General features: G+C 47.8%; 2 protein-coding genes across 2 annotated transcripts in view; both read right to left on the bottom strand.

Annotated features, from left to right (window-relative positions):
- Nucleotides 1-12,508, bottom strand: part of gpc3 (glypican 3) — an 85,386-nt gene extending 72,878 nt beyond the window's left edge. Inside the window, exons 1-2 of the mRNA XM_068740104.1 lie at nucleotides 12,352-12,508; nucleotides 7,304-7,465 (exon numbers count right to left, since the gene is read on the bottom strand). Of these exons, the coding sequence (XP_068596205.1) occupies nucleotides 7,304-7,465; nucleotides 12,352-12,508 (319 nt within the window). The remainder of the gene's footprint in view (nucleotides 1-7,303; nucleotides 7,466-12,351) is intronic.
- A 6,598-nt stretch (nucleotides 12,509-19,106) lies between these two features.
- Nucleotides 19,107-21,896, bottom strand: cab39l1 (calcium binding protein 39, like 1). The gene is made up of 8 exons (XM_068740438.1): nucleotides 21,780-21,896; nucleotides 21,518-21,682; nucleotides 21,190-21,308; nucleotides 20,151-20,319; nucleotides 19,980-20,039; nucleotides 19,832-19,897; nucleotides 19,389-19,532; nucleotides 19,107-19,304 (listed from the first exon to the last, which is right to left on the bottom strand). Exons 1-8 carry the CDS (start codon nucleotides 21,894-21,896, stop codon nucleotides 19,107-19,109), a joined length of 1,038 nt encoding a protein of 345 aa, XP_068596539.1.
- Nucleotides 21,897-22,113: the final 217 nt, after the last annotated feature.

Genomic DNA, 22,113 nt, shown 5'->3' with positions numbered 1-22,113 from the left:
AACATCTGGGAGCGCCCCCCCCCCCCCCCCCCTAAAGTGTCCCGTCAGTAGACGTGAGCTCGTGTCTTCATTGATTCGGCTCACAGGAACCGCCTTTTATTAAAGACAGCAGTGGATATTTCTGAAAAAGCACATTTGTATCACCCATTAAAATGAAAAGAGGTTTCACATGATGCACGGCGGTGCCTGGCCTATCGTTCAGAGGAGCTCATTAGCGCAGTATGAGATGTGTCCGTGTCAATGCGCTGCTTTCACTCTTTACATCTCGAGTCTCTGTCTTTTTCCATTTCCTTTGTTTCCACCTCTTTTCCTCTCACCTCGACTCTCAATCCTAATTGGCTGCCAACTCTTCCGTCTCCTCTCCCGCTCGCTTCCTTTTCCTTTCCCGCCCTTCCCTTGCAATTTCTTTTCATCTCCTCTCCGCTGCTTTTGCACGTCTTTCCATGCTATCTTCACCCTTTATCCCGCTTCCTCTCCCCCCCGTCCCCCGTCCCCCCCCGTCCCCCCGTCCCCCCGTCCCCAGCTGATGCAGCAGCCATCCAACGCGACAAAGGCTCCTTCTCCGCTGGAAGCTGGGAGGAGCTGTCAGTCCCTTCAGCTCCATTCGATGAGAGCATTTCAAATGACAACTTTGATCCACGCTCCGCTGTTTGTTTTTTTCCTCTATGATGAAATGCAGCTTGAAACGCGTGCAACAGGCCGCATCATTAAAATGTGGCTGAAACACGAAGCGTCGCGCTCGTCCCTAGAAACTGCTCGTGACTATTTTTGGTTTTTTTGACACATCAGTGTACGGAACATGACAAGGTCGTTGGCGGAGACGATGTAGGCATCAACACAAAATCGTGTGTGCTCTCCCTGCAGATAAAGCGCTGCCTAGGTGACGCCAAAGTTGAATCATAGCTGGAAAACCTTTGTAAAGGGTGAGCGAGAATAAATGAATTTAATGAGGCAGCTCCGTCAGAGCTAAGTGGTGTAGAAATAGAAAAGCATAAATTCTTGCCTTCGAGCTAAAGAGAGGAGCCGAGTGCGTTTTGGAGATGTCACTGCTCGCTAAAACGTCCATTTCATACCGCGTTGTCTTCATTCAGTCGGAGCGTGTTCACAGGAAAACATTCAAGGACACCACACCGACAACGCCGCCAGAATAACTGCGTCCGCTTCATCCGCAAGAGCGATGCTAACTATCCGTCGGCGCCGCTGGGCTTCATGAGCGTGAACACGATTCATCCAAATCCATCTTTGTCTCAGAACACTGGTTGAAGTGTGTAAGACGGAAAAACCCACAATCTAAGTGTGTGAGTCGACTTAAATCTACTGGACTCTCGGCCTGTCCCTGATCAACGTTCTCCCCTTCACCCTGTCCTTTGCATCGTCCTCCCCAACACCAGCCACGTCCATGTATCTTCTCCTGGGTCGAGCTCTAGCCCTGTTCCCTGGCAGCTCCATCCTCAGCATCCTTCAGAGCCGCAGCTTAAGCGATATGCAAATATCCTCCCCAGCGGGTGCAGACAGCCTGACACATTATCAGCCGGGGCAGCCGTCGCATTTCTTTTTTTTGGGGGGGGGGGGGGCACGGTCAAATCAAAAGAGGGCGGCTCGATTAAAAAGGTGCAACTGTGAAGCATGCGAGACAATGGAAGCACATTAAATGGGATGCCAGCCCTACTGGTTACAGGACGCTGAGGCCTCCTGTGGAGACAGGAGCACCTGGCAAAGCTACAGAAAGTCTGGAGAGATAAGAGAAGCCAAACAATAAGAAACAAATGAAGGCATGCACAAAGGAAAACAAAGCTTTAGCTTGGTAACGCGCCAGAGAAACAATTCCCAAAGTGGTTTGTGGGCTCAAGGAAATCACAGCGACGATTATGCGCCGCTTTCCCTGCGGCTCCTTCAGGTGAATCCGCGCCGCACCTGAGCTTCTATTGATGTTTCTACATAAAAATAACCATGGGCTTGGGACCTCATCCATATATTTCATACTGATCTAGGACAAGCTCTGGAACGGACATTTCTAAAACTACATTGAGACTGGGGCCTGACACACACACACACACACACAATGAAATGCGACATGAGAACACACATTAGATTTCCATCAAGACCACGTAAACTTAAATTCGGTGGTAAACTGCACCCGAACATATATTTTGTATTTCCCTCTGGTGACTCATCCGCCGCCCCACTTGCTGGATGGTTTTGTCCTTTTGTGTCTCCGGTATATTTGTCCTCAGAGTATAAAAACGCTCAAATGTCCTCTCAGGCTGTTCATGGAGACTTTTTTCCCCCACTGTGGCTTCTGAGCACCGAGAGAAACTCGCAGCTCATCCAGACAGTGTTCTCGGTTAGCATCGCCTTTATGTTAATCAGTACAGCAGTTTGTCAGCCCAGCACAGAGCCCAAAAGGCACACACACACACGCACACACACACACCACAACAACAACAAAATCAATACAAGTAAACTAAGATGTGACACATGCTGATAAAACACAGCAATTTAGTTGAAATCAAATTGTGAGCTGGGAGAAGACGACGTGGTAATGGCTGCTATGCCTCATCGTGTTTGGTAAACGACGCTCGAAGGAGCCCATTGGTCGTCGCAACGCTGCCTCTCCCCATCATTAAGTTATTGGATCGGCCCGAGGCAGCAAGTAAACGACTTCAGACATCTCACAGAAGGAAACAAATCCCACCAGCCCTCACTTTTATTGAATTACTCCAGGAAACTTCTCCAGAAGACAAAACGACTCCGAGGAGCGCGAGGAGGAGGCGTAGGGGGTTTGGGGTGGGGGGGGGGGGGATTAATGGCGATCAGATGATGGGAAGAACAAGGGAAAGGTCCGTTCAGGCCAGACTCCTGGAGCGCTCCAGATCGAGCGGATGACTAACGGGCAGGAGACGGAATGGATGGCGAGGGCAGAGATCTGATTATCGGCCGCCGGATGGAGCGACTCGCTCAGGCCTGCCAGGTTCTGCGTCGTCTCATTTGGGTTAGCGCCACGGCAAACGTCCACTCAGAAGTATCGGAGACAAATCGGAGGCCAAGCTCCGCTCAAGGTCAGCAACCATCTCCACCAGGGCCACGGGGGGGGGGGGGGTGTCTGTAATTCTAAGTCCTTATACACTTAGAGTAATTAAAACCCATCCAGAGGAAGTCAATAATGAGATGCTAATTTGTTGGCCTGCTAGGAATGAAGCATGAGGAACTCAAGGATTCAAAGGAAGATTTCTCCACCCTTCCGCCCCCCCGCTGAGGGAACTTTTCCATTTTACGATGAACGCGTGCGTCTTTCGCAGATGTTCAGCGAGTTTATTTAGCAGTGCCCGCCACGGGTTGCCTGGCGCCTTTATGTTTGATACGAGCATCCTTTCAAGCTCCTCCCAAACTCCGGATCGTTTACAGAGCGCCGCTCCTGCGAGTTCAGAGTAAAGAGGAGAGAGCCCCCCCCCCCCTAGCTGCCCCCCCGCCTCGCAGCAGCGAGCGAAGCCACGTACAGATGGCCTCATCCTGCCTGTAAGTAGTCCAAGTCAGAGCTGTTTTCCAGCACCCCGCTGCGCCGGTCCTTCTGTGAGTCATTCCAGGTGGGGGGGGGCTGCATGTCCCACATTTTTCTGCAAATATCACACAGACTCTCTGATACATCAACTTTCTTCACGCACATTTACAAGCACTCTGGCCAATCCTCTCATGTTTATTCATTGGGTTGGCTCTTTGGGCCGGAGAGCGACTCCCCTCGGTTCCTCGGGCTGCGATGTAAATGAGCAGACAGCACTCCGGGTCCTGGTCTCTCCGCAGTCAGGAGGATCCCTGTGCGATGTGCGATTTAAAACAAGCAGAGCCCAGCAAAAAAACAAAAAAAAAAACGTCCTCATATCCCGTCTGTCATTCAAACACAGAACATCTTTGAAAGCCGAGACTGAAATAGAAATCCTATAAAAGTTTGTCTCATGGATGCAGATGATAATTTAATTTTAAACTGCAGGCTCGGGTCGAGCAGGAGGAACTCACAATTCGATCTGTCAATAACCGTAAATGTCAGGCGCTGGTTCTGGATGAGTCATCATGGCATGCACAGTATAATTGCATCATAAATAAATGTGTGCTCGAGTCAGTGCACAGCGCACCGACGCCGTTTCAGTAGTCAGTTATTAAAGGCAAAACTCTTTTTTTAGTTTTGCCTTTGCCTCTGAATCAAATACTTTCTACAAACGCCAGGAAATATACACTTACACATTTCTAACACTGCAGGCAGATTACGTTTTATCACCTTTTCCACCAATATAATGAAGACATAATCAATCTATCTGAACTTTCCATGTCCCCCTAGTCGTCCAGGCAGCACTGTTCATTGGGATGGACATTTTACACAATTTATTTATTCCATCCAGAGCCAAATGAACTTTGCAGTAATTTGTGACTGAATTCCCAAATATGGAAAAAAAATATCTAAGAGGGAGAAAGTCTTTACAGTCTCCAGAAGAACTACCAAAATCCAAACCTGCTATAGAACCCTAATCTCATGGCATCCAGTCCCTTATAGTAGATTAACTTCTCCAAGGCTAAGCTAATTAGCATGACATTAAGCCAACAGCTCGATGGCGGGCCTGGCTGCTGTCTGGGCTGATGAGTCATCAGCAAACCATTTAGTGGAGACTTTTATTCCATATATCAAGTTATCTCCAGACTACTAAGTGACATGCAGCCTCACACACTAAAACCCATTTTCACTCATACCGGACTCCATGATATATCTTCCAAATTAAATTCTCATCATGCACTTGGTCCATTTCTCATTGGAAATGATTGCATTTAAAGACGAGAATCCTGCACAGGTTTTGCAGCTTCCGACTCGGAGCTAAAAATTGACAACACTGCCCCGCTGAGTGCGAGGCAATGAGAACGCACCGGAGACGATGATGTGATGACGACGCTAATGTGAATCCAAATGAAATCGAAGAGTCTTTGGTGCATCTGAGTGGCTGCAGGGAGTTATCCATTATGGAGCATTTCCCTGGTACACAATAAAGAAATCGGCTTAGGCTCATTAGATTGTTATACGCCACATGAGACAGGCACGCATCATTACAAGTCCCTAATGCCTTACCTACTTCCTGGCATTGATCTGAAGAAGGCCAACGTTAAAATGGCCTGTCATCTAGCTGCTTAAAGGACAAAGACAGGAGAGTCATTCCACTTTCTATTGTTTGGAAACGTTGACCTCAAAAAGGGTGAGAACCTCTGGTGTCGATGGGAGGCTTGGGAAAGCAGAGGAGGGCAGGTGGAGCTGGAAGGAGAGGGGGGGGGGGGTGTGCAGGGATAGAGAGAGCACTCAGAGATGGGAGATAGAGGAGGGGAGAGGGGAAGCCCTTTGATCTCTGGCATGAGTGAAGAAAAGAGACGGAGCGCAGCCAAGAAGATTGCAAACAAGGCATGAACTCAATTCCAATAGAAGCACGAGCTTGAGAGAAAGAGACGGAGGAAGGAAGACAGAAGGAGAACGAACAGTCAAAGGGGAACGAGCAAGACGGCGATGGAGAGGAAGGATGGCAGGGACAAAGAAGGGGAGAAGGGGAGAAGGGGAGAAGGGAGGGAAAGAGACGAGACCGGATGTTAAAAGGATTTCAGTCCAGGGCAGTTTGGGGAGTTCTCTCTAGCACTGATGCTAAAGCAATTAGCGCCGAGCCCCTTATAGGGAAGTGCAGCAAAAATGGACAGCAGCAGCCGCTGACACGTTTAGTGCGTCACGACTCACGACTCACGACCAAGTCAAGCAAACCCCCATTAAACCCCGAGTTCTAATTGGCACGTCAGGATTTCACAACCAGCAAGTGTGTGCTCTCCAAAAAAGTTAGTCCACCGAGTGTGTGCGCTACTTCAAGTGGAACGCCCCCCGCCCCAGAAAGTACGCAGAGACAGTCTGTACAGCGTGATAACAAACGCACAACAATAAATACAAAGATTTACTTTTCAGTCAGTGCTCTGAAAGAAAAGTTGCGTACCTCCTTGATGCCCATTTTCCCAGCGCTTAAAGTTTCAACCTAGAGTTAAGTCAAAAACGTACTTTTCTGTAAATTAAGAAATATTACACATGCAGCAAATGAGTAATGGTAGTATTTCAGTATCACAGGAGCAATACTTGTTTGTTAACATGAGCCACCATAAGATAATGGCTAAACCAGATCAGGTAAGGTAGCTGGTAAAAGCTGAAGTGTGCAGGCTTAGAGAAAGTAGAGGGAGTTTTAATTTATAGGACCAACAGTCCAACTGCTAATGCTGCTACTGTCGCCATGACAACATAAATGGTTGTGTGGCTTAAAGGTTTGATGGTACATTTTTAAGATGTAGAGTATGCGAAGCTATGCTAGGAAACTGTATAATAAATGTACTGCATCAACCGGTGGTGTGTTAAATTAAACGTAAAATACCAACGCTTCAAACAGCTGAAACGAAACCGTGGGGACGATTCAGGGGTGAAATGTGACACTCGTTTAAAAACGTCTAAGACCAAAACCCTTTTATTAACAGGGAGTCATTTCTCCAAATGTTCCTACCTGGAATTCTATCATTTGATTATATTCATTACGTAACACTGAACAATGAAAAGTAACTGTTCCCTAAAGAAAATAGGGTGCAAGAAAAGGTACAATGACAATGAAAATGCTCTGAAGCACAGTTCTCCATGCTTTTGTAGTATTTCTTTATCCTTCATTTTATTGTTAGACAATTTCTAAATCAGTCTTTGATGGCGTTTTCTGTAATGCGTAAACCGAAGATGTCCTCCATCATGTTCCCCCCCTCATTGTACCAACTGGGATAATACCCCCCCCCCCCAAAGCTATTTGATTCCTTGAAGCTCAGACGAGACGGCAGCGCTCGGTTCCTGCTCCGACCATCTGCTAAGTCATTCACCTTCAGCCGTCACCCGTACCCCGATTCTTCCTCCTGAAAGCAAGCTGAACCTCTGTGTGGAGCAGCGCTGACCTCTACGCAGATTGTGATTTCATATCTTAAATACATCCTTTGCAGCCGCTCTCCTCTGACCTCTCTTTCTGTGAGTGTTCTCCAGAACCCCCCCCCCCCCCCCCCGGCCGAATTGGTGTTTTTTCCCCCACTCTGTGACTGAACCATCACTTCCTGGAACAACATGTCTGTCCCAGACAAGCGTGCAACATGCAAAGTCACTTAAACCCGACCCTCAGCCGCGTGCATCGTGTTTCGGAATTCGAACGCGAGTCACCTTCTGGAGGATCGGGCTGGGACGGGATCTGTTCTGCTTGAACACGCTGCATTCGCTGCTTACCTTGGAATATGGCAGCATTCTGGATGATAAGACGTTTGAGTTGAGCGCTGACAACCTGCAGGCCTGACTCCATGTTGCTGCGTGCCGCGACCTGATACCGCTCCTCCATCCTCTTGGAACAGCAGGAAAGGCCTTTGGCTTGGCAAACCTGCAGATCCGCACCTGGCAGGAAATGAGCAGAGACAGGACAGAAAGGTCTGGATGAGCAGCGGCACGGAGCTGCAAACCCCCCCGTCTGCTTGCTTCTTACTGAGCAGAAGGCTCCCGTCCTTCACACAGAGATGCATGATGAACACGGTAAACAGCCGATCCGGCACCCTCGATGAGCGCGTGGCCATTATTGAGGATCATCAGAGCAGAAGGCATGATAAAGCATGGCTAAATGGAATGCACATCCGAGCTTGCTTGATCCTCGCAGAGATCAATGTGCAGGAAATTTTTTTACTCTGCTACATGTTTCACTCTGAGGAACAAGAAAGGTTCTCCTACACACACACACACAAAAAAAAAAGAAAGTTGACAGCCAGGAGCCGTTCAGCGTGCAGGAAACCAAACCAGAAGATCGGCTGTTTCATCTTCCGTGGTTCCATTTTTAAAGTCCCTGTGAGGTGGGAGATGACATGAGGACGGGGTTCGGTCTGACCGGGAATGGCGAGAGCGTCCCGGTGACGGTGATGAACTGAAGAACGTCTTTGCCGGGGGACATATTTCTCTTTTACATCGTGAACCCCCCGGCCCCCCCACTGTCGCAATATCCGTGTAATGCTGTGATGTCGAATAGATTCCGAGTGCAGTTCTTTCAAACTCCGGGCTGAAATGAAGATGAAAGTCGCTGCTCCCTCAAACACCTCTGTCGGGAGAGGGAGTTCCAGACATTCAGTCACACAGACATAAATAGGACACAACTATCTGATGCTCAAACACAAAGAGGGCCTCCCTCGCCCCCCTCGGTCCCATGTGGCAGCTGAAGGCTTCATGGGAGGATGCAGTTGTAATGTGCCATGGCCATGTGAGGGGGGGGGGGGGGGGGTTGTGTGTGTTTCCTGAGGAGGCGTCAGCGACAAGCGCTGATTGATGGCGTTGGTGCACAAATGTCAGGGGAGTCTGCCAGCCTCATCTTCCAACCGCTCCGAGACGGATGGGGATTCATTTAGACGGACGGATCGGGGTGGGAATTTTAGAAATGTGCATCATAAAAAACCAAGTCAGTCAAAGGAAAGAAGGGGCCTCTATTGAGGCTTTTGTCTTTTTTTGGGGGGGGGGGGGGGGGGGGTAATCTCCAAATACTAGATAGAAAAGCTGGAGCTGAAAACAGCATGCGAGGACGGAAACTAGCGGGAGCTGCAGCAGAGTGACAGTTGGGATAATTAATAAGTGCTGAGGGGTCCGACTCCCTTCCGTCTCCCGTCTGGGATTAAAGTGTCGAGTCTAATGAGTGAAACTGTCACAGCGACAGACTTAATATCTTAAATCAATACCGACAAAGGACGAGCGACAAGATAAGATCAAGTTCGTTTCAGACTGCAGCTCCAAAACTATTGGGCCGTCAATAGCTTCCAAAGCTGAGGTGAACGCAGCCGCCGCAGGAAAGCCAGCGGGACGAATCATCTCAGCCGAAACACGCAGATTCATCGGCACGTGTGTCGTTATGCAGATGATAGATGTGTTTCATTTGCAGGTGCTCCAGAGTCGGGAGGAATAAGCCAAGGGTTTGGGGGAAGCAAAACGACTCCCTGTGGAAAATCACAGGAAAATCACACCTTCTAAATAAAGCTTTCGTTGTGATTGACGGATCACCTGACGCTGAAGAGCTTTCAGCTTTTCCTCTTTGCTTTGGGCTCAGTAGCCCCCCCCCTCTTTTTTCTTTAGTCCCTGTCATCCATGCTCAGTTTTGTCCTGAGATTGTTTTGCTTCAACTAGTACCTTAATCAAACCCTGAGACCACCTTTACACCCGCCTGCTATTGGTTAATTAATCCATTTTTGGAGTCTTGGTTAGTCAAAGAAAATGAAGAAAGTCCCTCCTCTAGTCCCTCATCTAGTCCCTCCTCTAGCAACGGAACAGGGTCAGCCACAAATATAGTGTTTCTGAGTTTCCCCAGCACCAAATCAGAAAGCTATCACTATGCAAGTTTAATGATGGAGGCCACGAGGGGGAAAACAAGTCGTGTTAAGACATAGAATATCTTAAAAGCTGTTCATTATGAGCATAAATTATACATCAACTACCAGCGTTGAGTGGAAGCGTGTGGGACTTCCTCTCCGGGGCAAAATGGGCTGGTGTCACTTTGTAGAGACAATAAAAGGAAATAAAGATTTACAACCAACCTTAGAAATATTAATATCATTAGCTCCTGGGGATTAGAGCTGTTTTAGTTGTTTTAGTGCTCTGTTTTAAGTCATTTAATGAACTGTTGGGGAAAAAAGCTGGAAGCATGAATATAAAAGAGGCTGTTTTTTTGGGGGGGTTTTCACACAAAACACAGAAAAATGCAGCAAAGACGCGTCTCTGTGGTTAATGAAAGCTTTCTGATGCAGACCTGCATCCACGGTGCCATTTAAACAGAAGCCTTCGCTCTCTGTTGGTCAGGGTGAATAGAACCCAGACGACCTGACCCTGAAACTAATGAGTGAGGAGTCATCAACATCTCCTGGACCTTTGCTATCCCTGATTGCTCATATCAAATAACAGGAAACTATAATCAGCTCAGGGAGAGAGGGAAACGAAGAAGAAGAAGAACTTTTTCCACTGAAAACGAAACTACCCGTCGGCTCGGCCTCCAGCCAATGACGATCACTCTTCCATTCAGAGAGAATCCGATGCTGCCGTCATGAATCAGGTCGGATCAGCTGCATCATCACAAGTGAACAGCCTCGCACTCGCATCCATGGGGAAGCCGCTCGCCGCCGCCTCCACATGCATGATGAACCGATGGAGTAAACCGACACCCAGCCTCCATTTCACCTTCAGACACAACACCAGCCACCAGCGGCGCTCGCCCAACGCGGTTACACTGCAACGCTCCTCCTCTCACTAATTTGGAGTCGTGCTGGCGGTAAGAGAAACTTTTGTTTTGCAGTGTTTCCCCCCCCCCCCCCCCGGCACCACATGCAACGTTATTCGAGTTATGACATCTGAATCAGCCACCTCCCCCACACAATACACCACGGAATATACTTCAGCTCTCTTCCAAAGGGATGATTCCCCAGTCAAAGCACGTCAACATCTAATCGCACCAATTCTTCATTCGCCGTACGACACGTGAAGACGTTGTGAAGTTCAGAAGGTGTTTTGTTGCGAGCGGCTCCAAATAATCGCTGCTTTAAGTGCAACAAAACTCTCGCTTCTCTCTCCTCCTTCCTTTTAAAGTCCAGAATGAAGAACTGTCCCGACAGCGTGACACTTCTCTCTGTCACCAATTCACTATAGGTGAAGCCAAAAAGCACAAATGATAATGAGACATTTGAATACAGAAAACTATAGGAGAATATTTCCTCTTGGTTTTGTGGTATAACTGACGCAGGATCAAATACTGCATTTTAGGGTCAACCAGACCAGAAAGGGAACAGTCATTGGTTTTATACTCGTCTAAACAAAATAATTGCATTCATTATTTCATGATTTGAATTTATTCTATTAGATTATAAAACAGAACATTGGGGATAAAGTCTTTTTTTCGGACCCTGCTTGACAGTAATGAAAACATTCCCCGCCTGATTTGTTGTTTGATCATGAGCCACTTCCAGCACAACCATTATTTAATAAAACGGCAAATTAATCTCCGACAGTGGCGCCGCGGGCTCATTGGGAATGTGACAAACCAAACCAGCTCTTAACTAAACCAGGATGAATTGATTTCCAGTGTCAGCGATGCTTTCAGGCTGATCCCCCCTCAGCGAAGCCCCCCAGACGGCCGGGCTGCCCTGACTACGATGAATCCCCTTTGCCCGATAAACGCTTGATGGTCTACGTGGAGGACGCGTGATGAAAGACGAGCGCACGGAGAAACGGGGGGCTCAGCATGGAGCTGCCTTCGCCCACAGATTGGAGAATAAAAGCAGCAGAGAGAGAGAACGTAAGCTTCAAAGCACGCTGTAGATCATCCCTGCTGTTCGATTTGTAGCATTTTGTGACTCATCAAACTCTATTTCATGGAGCATTTTGTATTATTCAGTGAATCTCTGAATCTGGTGGGAGTGAGAGAAAACAGTTAACCTGTAGCACTTGCTCATGCATCTCCATTAACATTTGCAGCTGGTCGGGATGCGAGCCCCCCCTTATTTTTTCATATACATACTGAATCCGAATCCATTCAACAGGCCCCCCTCCGGAATGCCAGTGTGCTGCCTTCGAGTTGCTCCATCCCACAGAGAAATGAATTATTGCACAATTAGCTTTACATTTCAAACGTCAAGTCACTTTTCTCATCCGAGTCACACTCTTAGCTCTTGAAAACAATAATTACAGTTTGATCATTGCATTTTTCCCACAAATACGCCTTCAGAGTGTTCACAGATCACATTACACCAGAGGCTGGAGGAAAGACCGGCATGGATGTGAACAGGAGCATCACAAAAGAAGGGTGCCGATTTTTTTTTTATTTTTTTTTTGTGCAATCCACCATCAAGGTTGGAATAAAAATCAATATTAAATTGGGTATTGAAACCCACATTAAAACATAAAAATGCTCATTCCTATTTCAAGAACGGCCCAAATTCAAGGTAAACACCGGAGAGAGTTGATCCTGCAGCAGTTAACTTGTGGTTTATATAATTTCAACCTGGAGTTCAGGCCAATAGATTCACTTTAAAAGCAGGGTGGAAGTTGTTCTGGGTTGGCCCCCACTGCTATAAGAACTCAACAACCACTAAATCGGGAGTAGATCAGATGTCAAGCAAAAAAAAAAAAACTGTTGAAATTGCTGAACATTGGACATTTAAAGCACTGAAATAATAGAGATCAATTTTAACCCAAAGATGCGCATCCTGTGCGTAAAGCGCGGATCTTACAGCAGCGCTGTGTAGAAGCTTGAAGCCGATGACAGTTACCTGACACCGGGTGCTCGGGGACCCACTTGGAGCCCGGGTGCAGAGAGTGAAACACCGTGCGCACCTCCTGGCAGCTTGGGAAGTGCCCGCCGGGCAGGGAGAACAGCTGGAGGAAGGCGCACAGAAAGAGCGCGCCGCGGACTGACGGAGCGGGCATGGCAGGCGAGGAACGGACCAGCCGGAGCACGCAGAGGAGCGACTGATGCGAAGTTACAGCGGGATCCGGAGTCTCTGCTGAGGCGGTGGCGCGGCTGCTCCTGGGTCGGTTCGGATCAGCATCCTTCCCGGGGAACTGCTCGCTGGCGCGTCTTGGCCAAACCCACTCCGGAGCTGATAACTTATGAGAGCCACTTCACCTGCGACTGAACACCCCGGACGTGTGCGTGCGTGCGCTCCCTGCCGGAGAACGGGCACGCGCCACAGCGCGCGCGCAGAGATCTCGCCTCCCGTCCGAACAGTGATTCTCCCTGATACACATGCATGCGCCCTGTCTGCAGAAGCGACGACGCCAGGAGGGGATCAACACAGAGGAACGGGGTCTGTTAAAGGGGCAATTAGAAAGCCTTTATTGTCATTGCATAGTGGATACGCAGCGAGATTAGGAGATTATATTCCCCGCACGCTTAGTTTTCCTGCAGGCACATGTTGTGATCCGAACTAACTGTTAGGTGGAAACGAGCCTCCACTCTTCACCTACAGGGAGAAAGTGCATGGAAGCAGCGTCTCAAAGAGATCCAGAGGCCTCGGACGTGTGAAAATAAATCTTTATTAGTCTGGAGTGATCAGACATCACGTCGAAGCCTCAGAACTCGACAAGCGTGAGCATCCAAAGCCCCTTCCTCCTCCTCCTCTTCCTCCTCCCCCTCCCATCACAAATGATAACGCTCATTCACTAACATTGGCAGTTTATCATCTTGGACACTTGTTTCACTTCCTGAGCTTCCATGAACCAATAACGTTGAAATGGTGCCCCCTGGTGTTCAGTCCGCGTTTACACTGCTCATACAGTCTAATCCAGGGGCAAACTATTGGGCTATTTAATCCGGCCATCCGAATTTGTCCAAATTACATCATTAAATTACATTTTATTATAACTAAACCTCCTTCATTGGACCTTTTCCCTGTAATTTGTACAATGTGACCTGCATATTTGTGCTTTGCTACCTGCAAAAGGCTAAATCCTTTAATGGAATGGCTTTACATGCATTTATATTCGTTCACACAAAAACTCCATCCATCTGTTCCTGGCCCGGCACCTCTACCAAATTTCAGAACCCACTGTGGCCCGCGAGTCAAAGAGTTTCCCCCCCCCTGGTCTACGCAGATCGAACACAGTTCATTAAACTACGTAAATGCAGATGCGTCAGTATATGCGATGCGATGCGATAATGGCTCGCCGCTCACATCTGGCGGAGTGCAGATGGATACTGTGCAATTTCCTTTTATTTTCTAAAGTAGTGAAATTGTGAAGTCATCCACCTGAAAACAGCGAGACAAAAAGCAACGATAAACTTGAGCCGACAGCAACTAGGAAAATAAGAGCATCTGCTACAGTGGTACATCTTAGGAAAGAAACCCAGGCCCACAGATGTTTTGGGTGGGGGGGAGAAACAGAGAGCTTTGCATTGATTTGCACAGCAAAAAGATAAACAGAAGCTGAAAGCAAACCAACAAAACTCCTCGTAAACCCACGACATGTTTCCACCTGCAGACGCAGACCAGCAGTACCTGAAGTGCACAAACTGCAGTAGATCCACGAGTACTACCTGCACTGTGAGCACTTTGGCACTGCAAAGCCGACTCGTTCATGTGGCTAAGAGTCAGAAGCTGCCTGGGGGGGGGGGGGAGGCAAGCCCTCCAGCCAGAAGGAGCAACTAGGGCAGTAGATACCGGACTACTTCACTAACTACACTAGATGCACCTTAGCTGAAGGGCCAGAAGAAAGGCTGAACGGTGGAGGGGGCCCAAAGGAAGGAAGCGTCCCGGACGGCTCCTCTGAAAGAGAAGGACGTTAAATCGATTGATTGATTGCTACAAAACACGTGCAACACCACACACACACACACACACACCATCACGGAACTGCTGCATTCACAAGGCTACTAAAGATCATACCTCAAATGTAGCTAAAGAAAGGCTTAGAAGGTTCACAGTGACCTCCAGTATCGTAGTATTTTATTACTTCATTAAGTTAAGATACAGTAAATGTTGTAAACATGGAGCCAATATTATAGTAATACGACTCGACCCGGAAATAAATCAATAGTCAGGATGGGCAGTTTACATTTAGCGCCTCCATCTTTATGAATAAATAAACAGGTCAAAGTCTTATAAATCTGTCTTCACCGTAACCGGAGAGGTGGCGCAGCTCTCGTAAAGTGGCGCCAACACACGCGTGCGTGTGGCGAGACCGTGCGTCAGCGATTAAATAATGGATCCGAATGGGATCCGCGTTTAATCCAGGACGGCGGATTAATAAAGTAGATCCGAGATCATCCTCGTTCTCCGGCGCACTTTACAAAGACCCGACCGAATCTACTCTAATGGAAACCCGGGGTTTATATAAACGCACTATTTCAGATTCACGTATAACCGTGCGTGTAGCTAAACACCAGCGTGATAATCTGCGCGATGATGAGATTAAATAACGAGAACCGGGGACTTGATCCAACTTTTTAGAGTAAAAGTTTAACCCCACCCAAAGGAAACACCGCGACCAGCACGTGTCGACGCGCAATGGACGCACGCCGAAACGCGCAGCCTACCTTCGGTTCGCGTGGACGCGCTGCTCAGTTGTCTGTCCGTGCTCGCCCCCCCCCCACGATGTCCCGTCTGCAGCCGCCTTTACCCCCCCGTCCCGCAGAAAGTCCGGCCACGCACGAGACGGTGCGCGTCGTTCTGTTGTCCTTCCTTTGTGGGGGTGGGAGAGGCGCGCGGGCGGCGCAGTCTTTGCGGGTGGCGTCCTTCCAATCAGCCGTTCTCATGCGGACCCCCCCAGCAATCTCACATCGTGTAGTTTTATCCCCCCCCCCCTTATGTTCATGCGTTCGAGGCAGCGCTGGCCACAGAAACCCAGGCGGCTTGTGACCTTTAACCCCTGTAAACCCTGCCCCCCCATATAGGCCTGCTCGGTCTGCGCACCCCCCCCCATGCAGACACATATCACTAACAAAGTTTTTCCGCCAGTCACGTGCCAGTGTAGTTTACTGACGTCACAACCCGCTCGGCTCCAGAGACAAGGAGCCTCGAACAAGCGCGTGCATGGTGACTGTGTGGGAACAGGTTACGCGCTTTTCTTCCCTGCATGACCTTTAACCCACTTTCCCAGGCGTCTTTCTCGCCTTCCACGGGCTGTGATTGGTGGAGTTTAAAGGAACCCAAACTGCATCCGCCCCGCCCCCTGACTGATGTTTGAGCTTACATGAAGCAGCCGGTTGGACAGAGGGGGGGAGCCGTTCATATTACAAACATGCATTAGATTCAGATTATTAAATTAGAAAAACTAGAAAAACACCCAGAGAGCGCAGACCTCCGCCAAGCAGCTCATTCCACTCCTAATTGGAGTTTACACCGTCCACATGGTGATCTGGATCGTTATTAGAAGGTTTTAAATGGTTCCTGGTATCTTTATACACCAACCATGAAAAGTAAACGTGAATCAGAGTTGATGTGTATTTTTAACTGATTTTTAAATCCATAAATGGAGTTTTAATGATAAAATGTAATATTTATTCCTGACCTCACTCCGGATCAGATCCAGAAGACATTTTTCCTGCTGGCGCGTATCGGACCCCTTTCTGACTTTGATTTTTGCTGAGTGAATCGAATGCATTATTTTACAAGATTTTTTTTCAAGCTTCCAGTATAAGTAAATTAGAAAATCTGCATTTTCTTTCGTATCTGGATCACTCTTAAAATTTAAGACCAATTTGGTCAATTTAAATTAGACCAAGACCCATCAAGCAGTTTCTCCTTTTATCCTGCTAACAAACAAACAGCGTAAAAAAACAAACAAACATAGCCTCCTTGGCAGAGGTAAAAGAGAATGCATCAATAGCTCACATCTGGTGGATTGCTGCTACTGTGCGATATAGAATTAATATAGAATTTAAGTTAATAAAATCAGGAAACTGCAAAAAAAAAAAAAAAAAAATCATGAATGATTAAAATGGTTTAAGTGTTATCCGTCATTAAATGTAACAAACATAACCGGAGCGTCAGCTGACCTGCCAAAGACACAAAAGCAAATTGGCACAAAGATTTATTTTGATGAATGCTTCCAAACGTTTATTCTTTATAAAGTTATGTACACATAATTCACTCCCATGGTAAATGCAGGAAATATCCAGAGGTTGGAAAGGAAAAAAAGAAAACAGGAAGCAGAATGAAAAACCTAAAACTCAACGCAAAACAGAGAATCTTAATCATGACATGCAGGATATTGATCTGAAGGAATTGGGTTTGATGCCTTCACCGTATTGCCAGTGATTTAAACAGCAATAAGGTTAGAGAAACGTGAAATTATTCCTTTGGGACAAATTAGAGTAGAGCCAATTGTTGCCAATTGTTGCCAACAGCGCCCCCCGGCGGAGAGACTGTGCACAGCAAGTCCTTCCCTGAGCGCGCTTCCTGACCGGACTCAATTCAAAAGGAAGTTACAGTATTTCCACATTGATAGAGTAGATTTAAGGATAAAGTCAGACCATCTCTTTTAACAATTTGTTTTGTTACACAAACTTCCATCATGGAGAGCGCTGCAGAGGCCTGATAGGTAACAGCATGTCAGAACACGGCTGGTGCTCATGGAAAATAAAAAGAAACCATTGCAAAAGGAGTTAAAAGGTTACATGACAGTGCACTGTGTGTAGGACTTGAAATTAATCAAAATGAGCCAGAACTGGACACTGACCGTGGAATAATTTGGAGAAACTTGGGTTCTTTTATTCTTTTTTTTTTTCTTAATGTTAAAACCAAAACTTTGGTTGTAATCTCCCGATTTGCAATAAGAAATATTCACACTTATATGATCACTTTGGGGCTTGGTGGCGGTGCAGACGTATAAAACTGCACTCGACCACGTGTAGGTCTGGGAAATTTCTATAGTCATTTTTTTAGACTTGTAAATGTGCAATTTGATCCTTTTCATGCAATCTTTGGTTTAAAAGCAAAAAAAAGAAAAAGTATAATGTTTACCATCCACGACATCTCTTTAAATAAGGCAACATTCATTTCAAGGCACCGCACTGCAATTCATTATGAATTAACATCTGTGTGGCACCACCCAATGAAATCTCAGTTTTAAAAAATATAGTTTTCCATTGAGAAAACCAAAAGAAAGTCCCGTTCAAGACCAGGTCTCTGCATGCATACACACTACACACACACACACCGCTGTGCATTTCAAACTGTCAAATTAAATATTCCGTCGAGGAATGAAAGGAAAAAAGATGTATACTTGAGGTATATGCTAGCAGAATGTGCGTACAGACAATAATATTTCTTGAAATCCACAATAGTAAGGCGATCGTTTCCACAGAGGTCTCCGGAAGAAAAGTCAAACACGAGGAACGTAATAAATTACTACTAGTACTCATCGTATAACAGTACGTGTTATGTTCCGCTAGGATGCGGCGTCTGAAGCGTCGCAGGCATGTTGCATCCTGTCAATGACTATATTCTCATTACTGCGTCAAAACAAGCGCAAAACACAAAACTGAACAAATCTGAGCCATTTCAGATGATCTATTCCAGAGAGCGAGGTGTTCAACGCGTGTCAAACTGAAACGTGAGAGGTCGTGCGAGGGGGGGGGCGCTGGCGAGTTGGTGTTATGCTAGAATAAAAACAGCACAGCTTCCTCTCATAAAAGCGCTTCTAGCTTTCCAGTGCAACGTTACTCGTGACGCCTCCCAGCTGCTAATCTGTTTCTCAGGCTATGCAGTGGCTGAGGCTGTAACAGACAGACAGACAGACAGACAGACGCACCGCGACTTGTTAGTTCAATCCGGTTTATTTAACTCATCGCTGCCGTCTGCGCGAGGGTGAAGCGGAGCGCCGCGCTCCGGGTAGGATCGATCGGTTTTATCCCCGCAGCGGTATCCGATGCCCCGCTTCAATCGCAGTCACGTGAGCCTCGAACGCCGCGGCGCCATTCATTGATTTCTCTTGTGGTTTCGCTGTTCTCTTCCCGCCCAGCTAATGCATCGGAGAGCGCGGCACTGCAGAATCATTCCTGACCTCTGTAGCCCCCCCCCCCCACGCGTGCAAACAAAGCTACCCGCTACACCTAAGATAAAGTCCCTGTGCAGCACAATAAGGCAAAAAAAAAAAAGATTTAAATAATGTTCAGAAGGAATGGCCACTGCGTTCTATATAAAACATTACATTTACTTTTTACTTTTGGTTTTTGAATGGAATGACATTCGTGTCATTCGGTCTCCGCCAGCGACAAAGGCAAGTAAAACGGCGACAGCTCGAAGGCCCGGCGCCGCGAGAACAAAGTCGGGTGCAACGATCGCTAAGGGAGAAGCGCAGTGGGTTAAATAACGGGGGGGAGGGGGGGGGGGGGTTGTTTTTTGGCCCAATCAGGTCGCTGGATGGAAATCACCTCCACACGCTCACACACCCACAAAAAAAAACAGAAACAAAACTCTAAGAGAAGGGAGTAGATATTAAATGTTAACGAAGCTGCGACCACCACCGACCCCCCCCCCCCCCCCCCCCCGACCCCCCCGCCGATGCGCTCAGCTCCACCTCCTCAGGATTCCTGCGCTTCCGGCGCCGGGGGCCGCTTCAGTTCGCGGATCTGCTTCATCAGATAGTTCTTCTCGTCGCAGAACTGCTCGTCCTCCGACCGCTCCGTCTGGAAGTGGCCCAGGAAGTCCAGGAGTCGGGCCTGGTTCTTCAGCAGGATGTCCAGCACGGGCTGAGTCTTGTTGGGGTTCGCCACAAACACCTTTCAGAAGAGAAGACAGAGATGCGTAACGTTTTACGGTCCGACGGGGATCGACGGGACGTTACGGCAACGGCAGCTCGCCACCTTAAACACGTGGAACGCTTCAAACTGGATGTTTCGGCTTTTGTCTCTCAGCAGGTTCATCATGAGCTTCAGGTTCTCCCCCCGGCTGATGTATTTCGTCATGACGGTGAAGTTGTGTCTGTCCAAGAGGAGCTCCCCGAGGAGCTGAAACGGGAGCGCGGCGGGAAACGCAGACCTTGTCAGAAGGCAACTTATGAAAAACATTTGTCATCACAGCGTTGAAAATATTTTAAACAGCAATTAATAAATAGAAAGTTCATCTCGCATTCTGCATCACGTCTGCCAGACATGTTCCAGTGCAGATGGAGAGGACGTACCGGCAGATATCTCGGGTGATATAAGAACCGATCTGTGGAACGCGACGAGCCCATCTAACCGTTTCAGGCCGTTCTGGCGTCTCCAGCTCTACATCTTTAACTCAAACGGAGGGCGAAGCTTTTTACCTTCAGAGACTGTCGCTTGGTCACGTAGTTTTCAGAATTCAGGAGCTTCTCATATTCCGTGAACACCTGAGAAACATTGCAACGGTTTGTCAGGCGCGGCGTGAGAAGTAGCACAATTAAACACTGAAAGGCAAACGAGAAACTTCACCTTGTCGTAATTGCTTTCAAGGAATTCCGCACACAGAATTTTGTGTCTTGTGAGGAGATCCTAAGGAGGGGGGGGGGGGGGGGGAGAGACCAAAATATAAGCTGCATATTGCTGATGATTCTAGAAACAGAAAGCCAGACCAGAATCGCCGCAGACGAAATCTTGGAATACCTTGAATGAGGCGAATGCGTCGGAGGCGATGTCAAAAGTTGAGAGCTCCACGTAACGGAAGAAGCAGTAGAACTGCTCAGAGGACAGCAGCGTCCGTGCTAAAGGCTCGTGTCGCAGGCACTCCCGCAGCATCATCCCGCAGTTCAAGGCCACGTCTGCCGTCTCATAGCTGCACGGTCCATGTTGAGTTCAGGCAGCGTTTAAAATAGCATCGATTCAACAAAAAGGAAATAGAAAACGTCAAAAGGAAAACAGGACATGAAACGCTTTGACATTTATCAGGGAAACTCAACCTGAATAGAAATCTCTATAAGCCAGACAATTTTTTTTGAAATAAGTTCAAAAACTCATTTCAAGAAGCCATTCCAGACGGGAAAACGTGAAAAGATGAGACTTTTATCCAAAACCTCAACGAACCAAAACACAATTCAGCTGGAAGACATGTTTACTTTACCGTGACGTCAGTTCTATCGCTCCCTTACATCTAAAAGGCTCAACCCCACAGCTGAACGCAACAAGTTCACACTCGCCCCCCCCCCCCCCCCCCCACCCCGGGAGCTGTCTAAACTCATACTGTGCAAAGCGTGCAGAAATCCCAGGTCACATGAGGGAATGGGATGTTTCACCAGGACGTCCTTTAGAGCAGGGGTCCCCAACCGGTCCGGTCCGTGAGGCATTTGTTATCGGGCCGCAAAGAAAGAACAACTAACGTATACAATTTCCGTTGTATCGATTATTAGCGTCTAAAAGGTGTTTTATTTTGAAAAACTACCGGATTTTCTCCAACGTAACTGCTTCAAAACTGCTTCTGCACATTGAGACCAGAACCCGGATTAAAAGACAAGAATGTGGAATTTATGAAACAAAAAACCATGAAGGACCACAATTTATGGTGCGTGGACATTGTGTAGCTATTAATTATTTATTTAATAGTTGGGGGCCGCTGCTTTAGAGCGTCTTTGCGTCCGGCGGTACATCCGGCGTGAAGCTCCACTCGGGTCAAACGCGCAGCAGAGCCGGACGGCGCCGACGTTCTCACCCTTTGAGGAGCATGAAGAGGATTTCTGAATGGGAAGAGATGTATTCCACGGTGGGGGTGCGGGTGCCAATCTGACGTCTCACAATATTACTGAACAGATGAACCACGTCCTTTTTGCCCTGGAAAACAAAGCGCAGTGGAAAAAGACGAGTCACTGACATGCGTAGGTGGTTTTATTTTGGTATGGATTTTCACATTGGGGGGTGGGGGGGCGGTGGGGGGGTGCACACGGGCCACTGCTAACTCGCTGCGTAAACAAAGAGGTCACTTCTTTTTACACACTTTAATTAAAGCAGAGAAACGAGGCCTCTGTTGTTTCGTTTTCTACCTCGAAATCAATCCTCTGCAGGTTTGCGATGAGAGCGATGAGCAGGTTGGTGTTGTAGAGCTCCTGGGCCAGCTGGGCCACCGCCTCGGTCTGAGGCTCCTTGTCACCCGTTCCGCTCAGGATCTCCTTCAGCGAAGCCAGATTTTTGGACGCTTCCTCTGCGACCTTAAAAGACGGAATGACATTGGCTCTTTTTTTTTTTAAACATCGACTCACAGTCAAACTCCAAAATGTAAGAAGAGTAATAAAAACTCTCGCCGACCTTTTCGCACTTCTTGCTGTCGCTGGCCTCCAGCTTTTCCAAGTGTGCCACATTCTCCTTCAAACTCTTCACGATTTCTGCTGGATTCTTCTGAGTCTTCCCAAAGTGAAAAGGCATGGCTGGAGGGACTGCTGATCGAACCCCAAATCTCTGATCAAAGGGGGGGAAGGGGGGGGGGGAGGGTCGTTATAATGATCCGAGCTGGTGAACGTCAGGCTGGATTATTGCGTCGCAGCGTTGAAGGGCAGAGAGACACACAGAGGCTTGCTACTGAACCGGTTGACGGACCTGCGATGCGGGCGGGTGCGTCCCATTACCACGGGACCTGCGTGGC

Source organism: Brachionichthys hirsutus, chromosome 6 (assembly GCF_040956055.1).
Source record: "Brachionichthys hirsutus isolate HB-005 chromosome 6, CSIRO-AGI_Bhir_v1, whole genome shotgun sequence".
Lineage (NCBI taxonomy): Eukaryota > Metazoa > Chordata > Actinopteri > Lophiiformes > Brachionichthyidae > Brachionichthys > Brachionichthys hirsutus.
This window is presented reverse-complemented; position numbering and strand designations above follow the sequence as displayed.

What these genes read in the sequence shown, in the direction of transcription:
- cab39l1 (XM_068740438.1), bottom strand. Translation starts at nt 21,896, where the DNA reads ATGCCTTTTCACTTTGGGAAGACTCAGAAGAATCCAGCAGAAATCGTG. An exon ending in ACGCATTCGCCTCATTCAAG is followed by an intron (nt 20,040 to 20,150) that starts GTATTCCAAGAT and finishes CCCCCTCCTTAG; the next exon opens with GATCTCCTCACAAGACACAA. An exon ending in AAGCGTTCCACGTGTTTAAG is followed by an intron (nt 19,305 to 19,388) that starts GTGGCGAGCTGC and finishes CTCTTCTGAAAG; the next exon opens with GTGTTTGTGGCGAACCCCAA.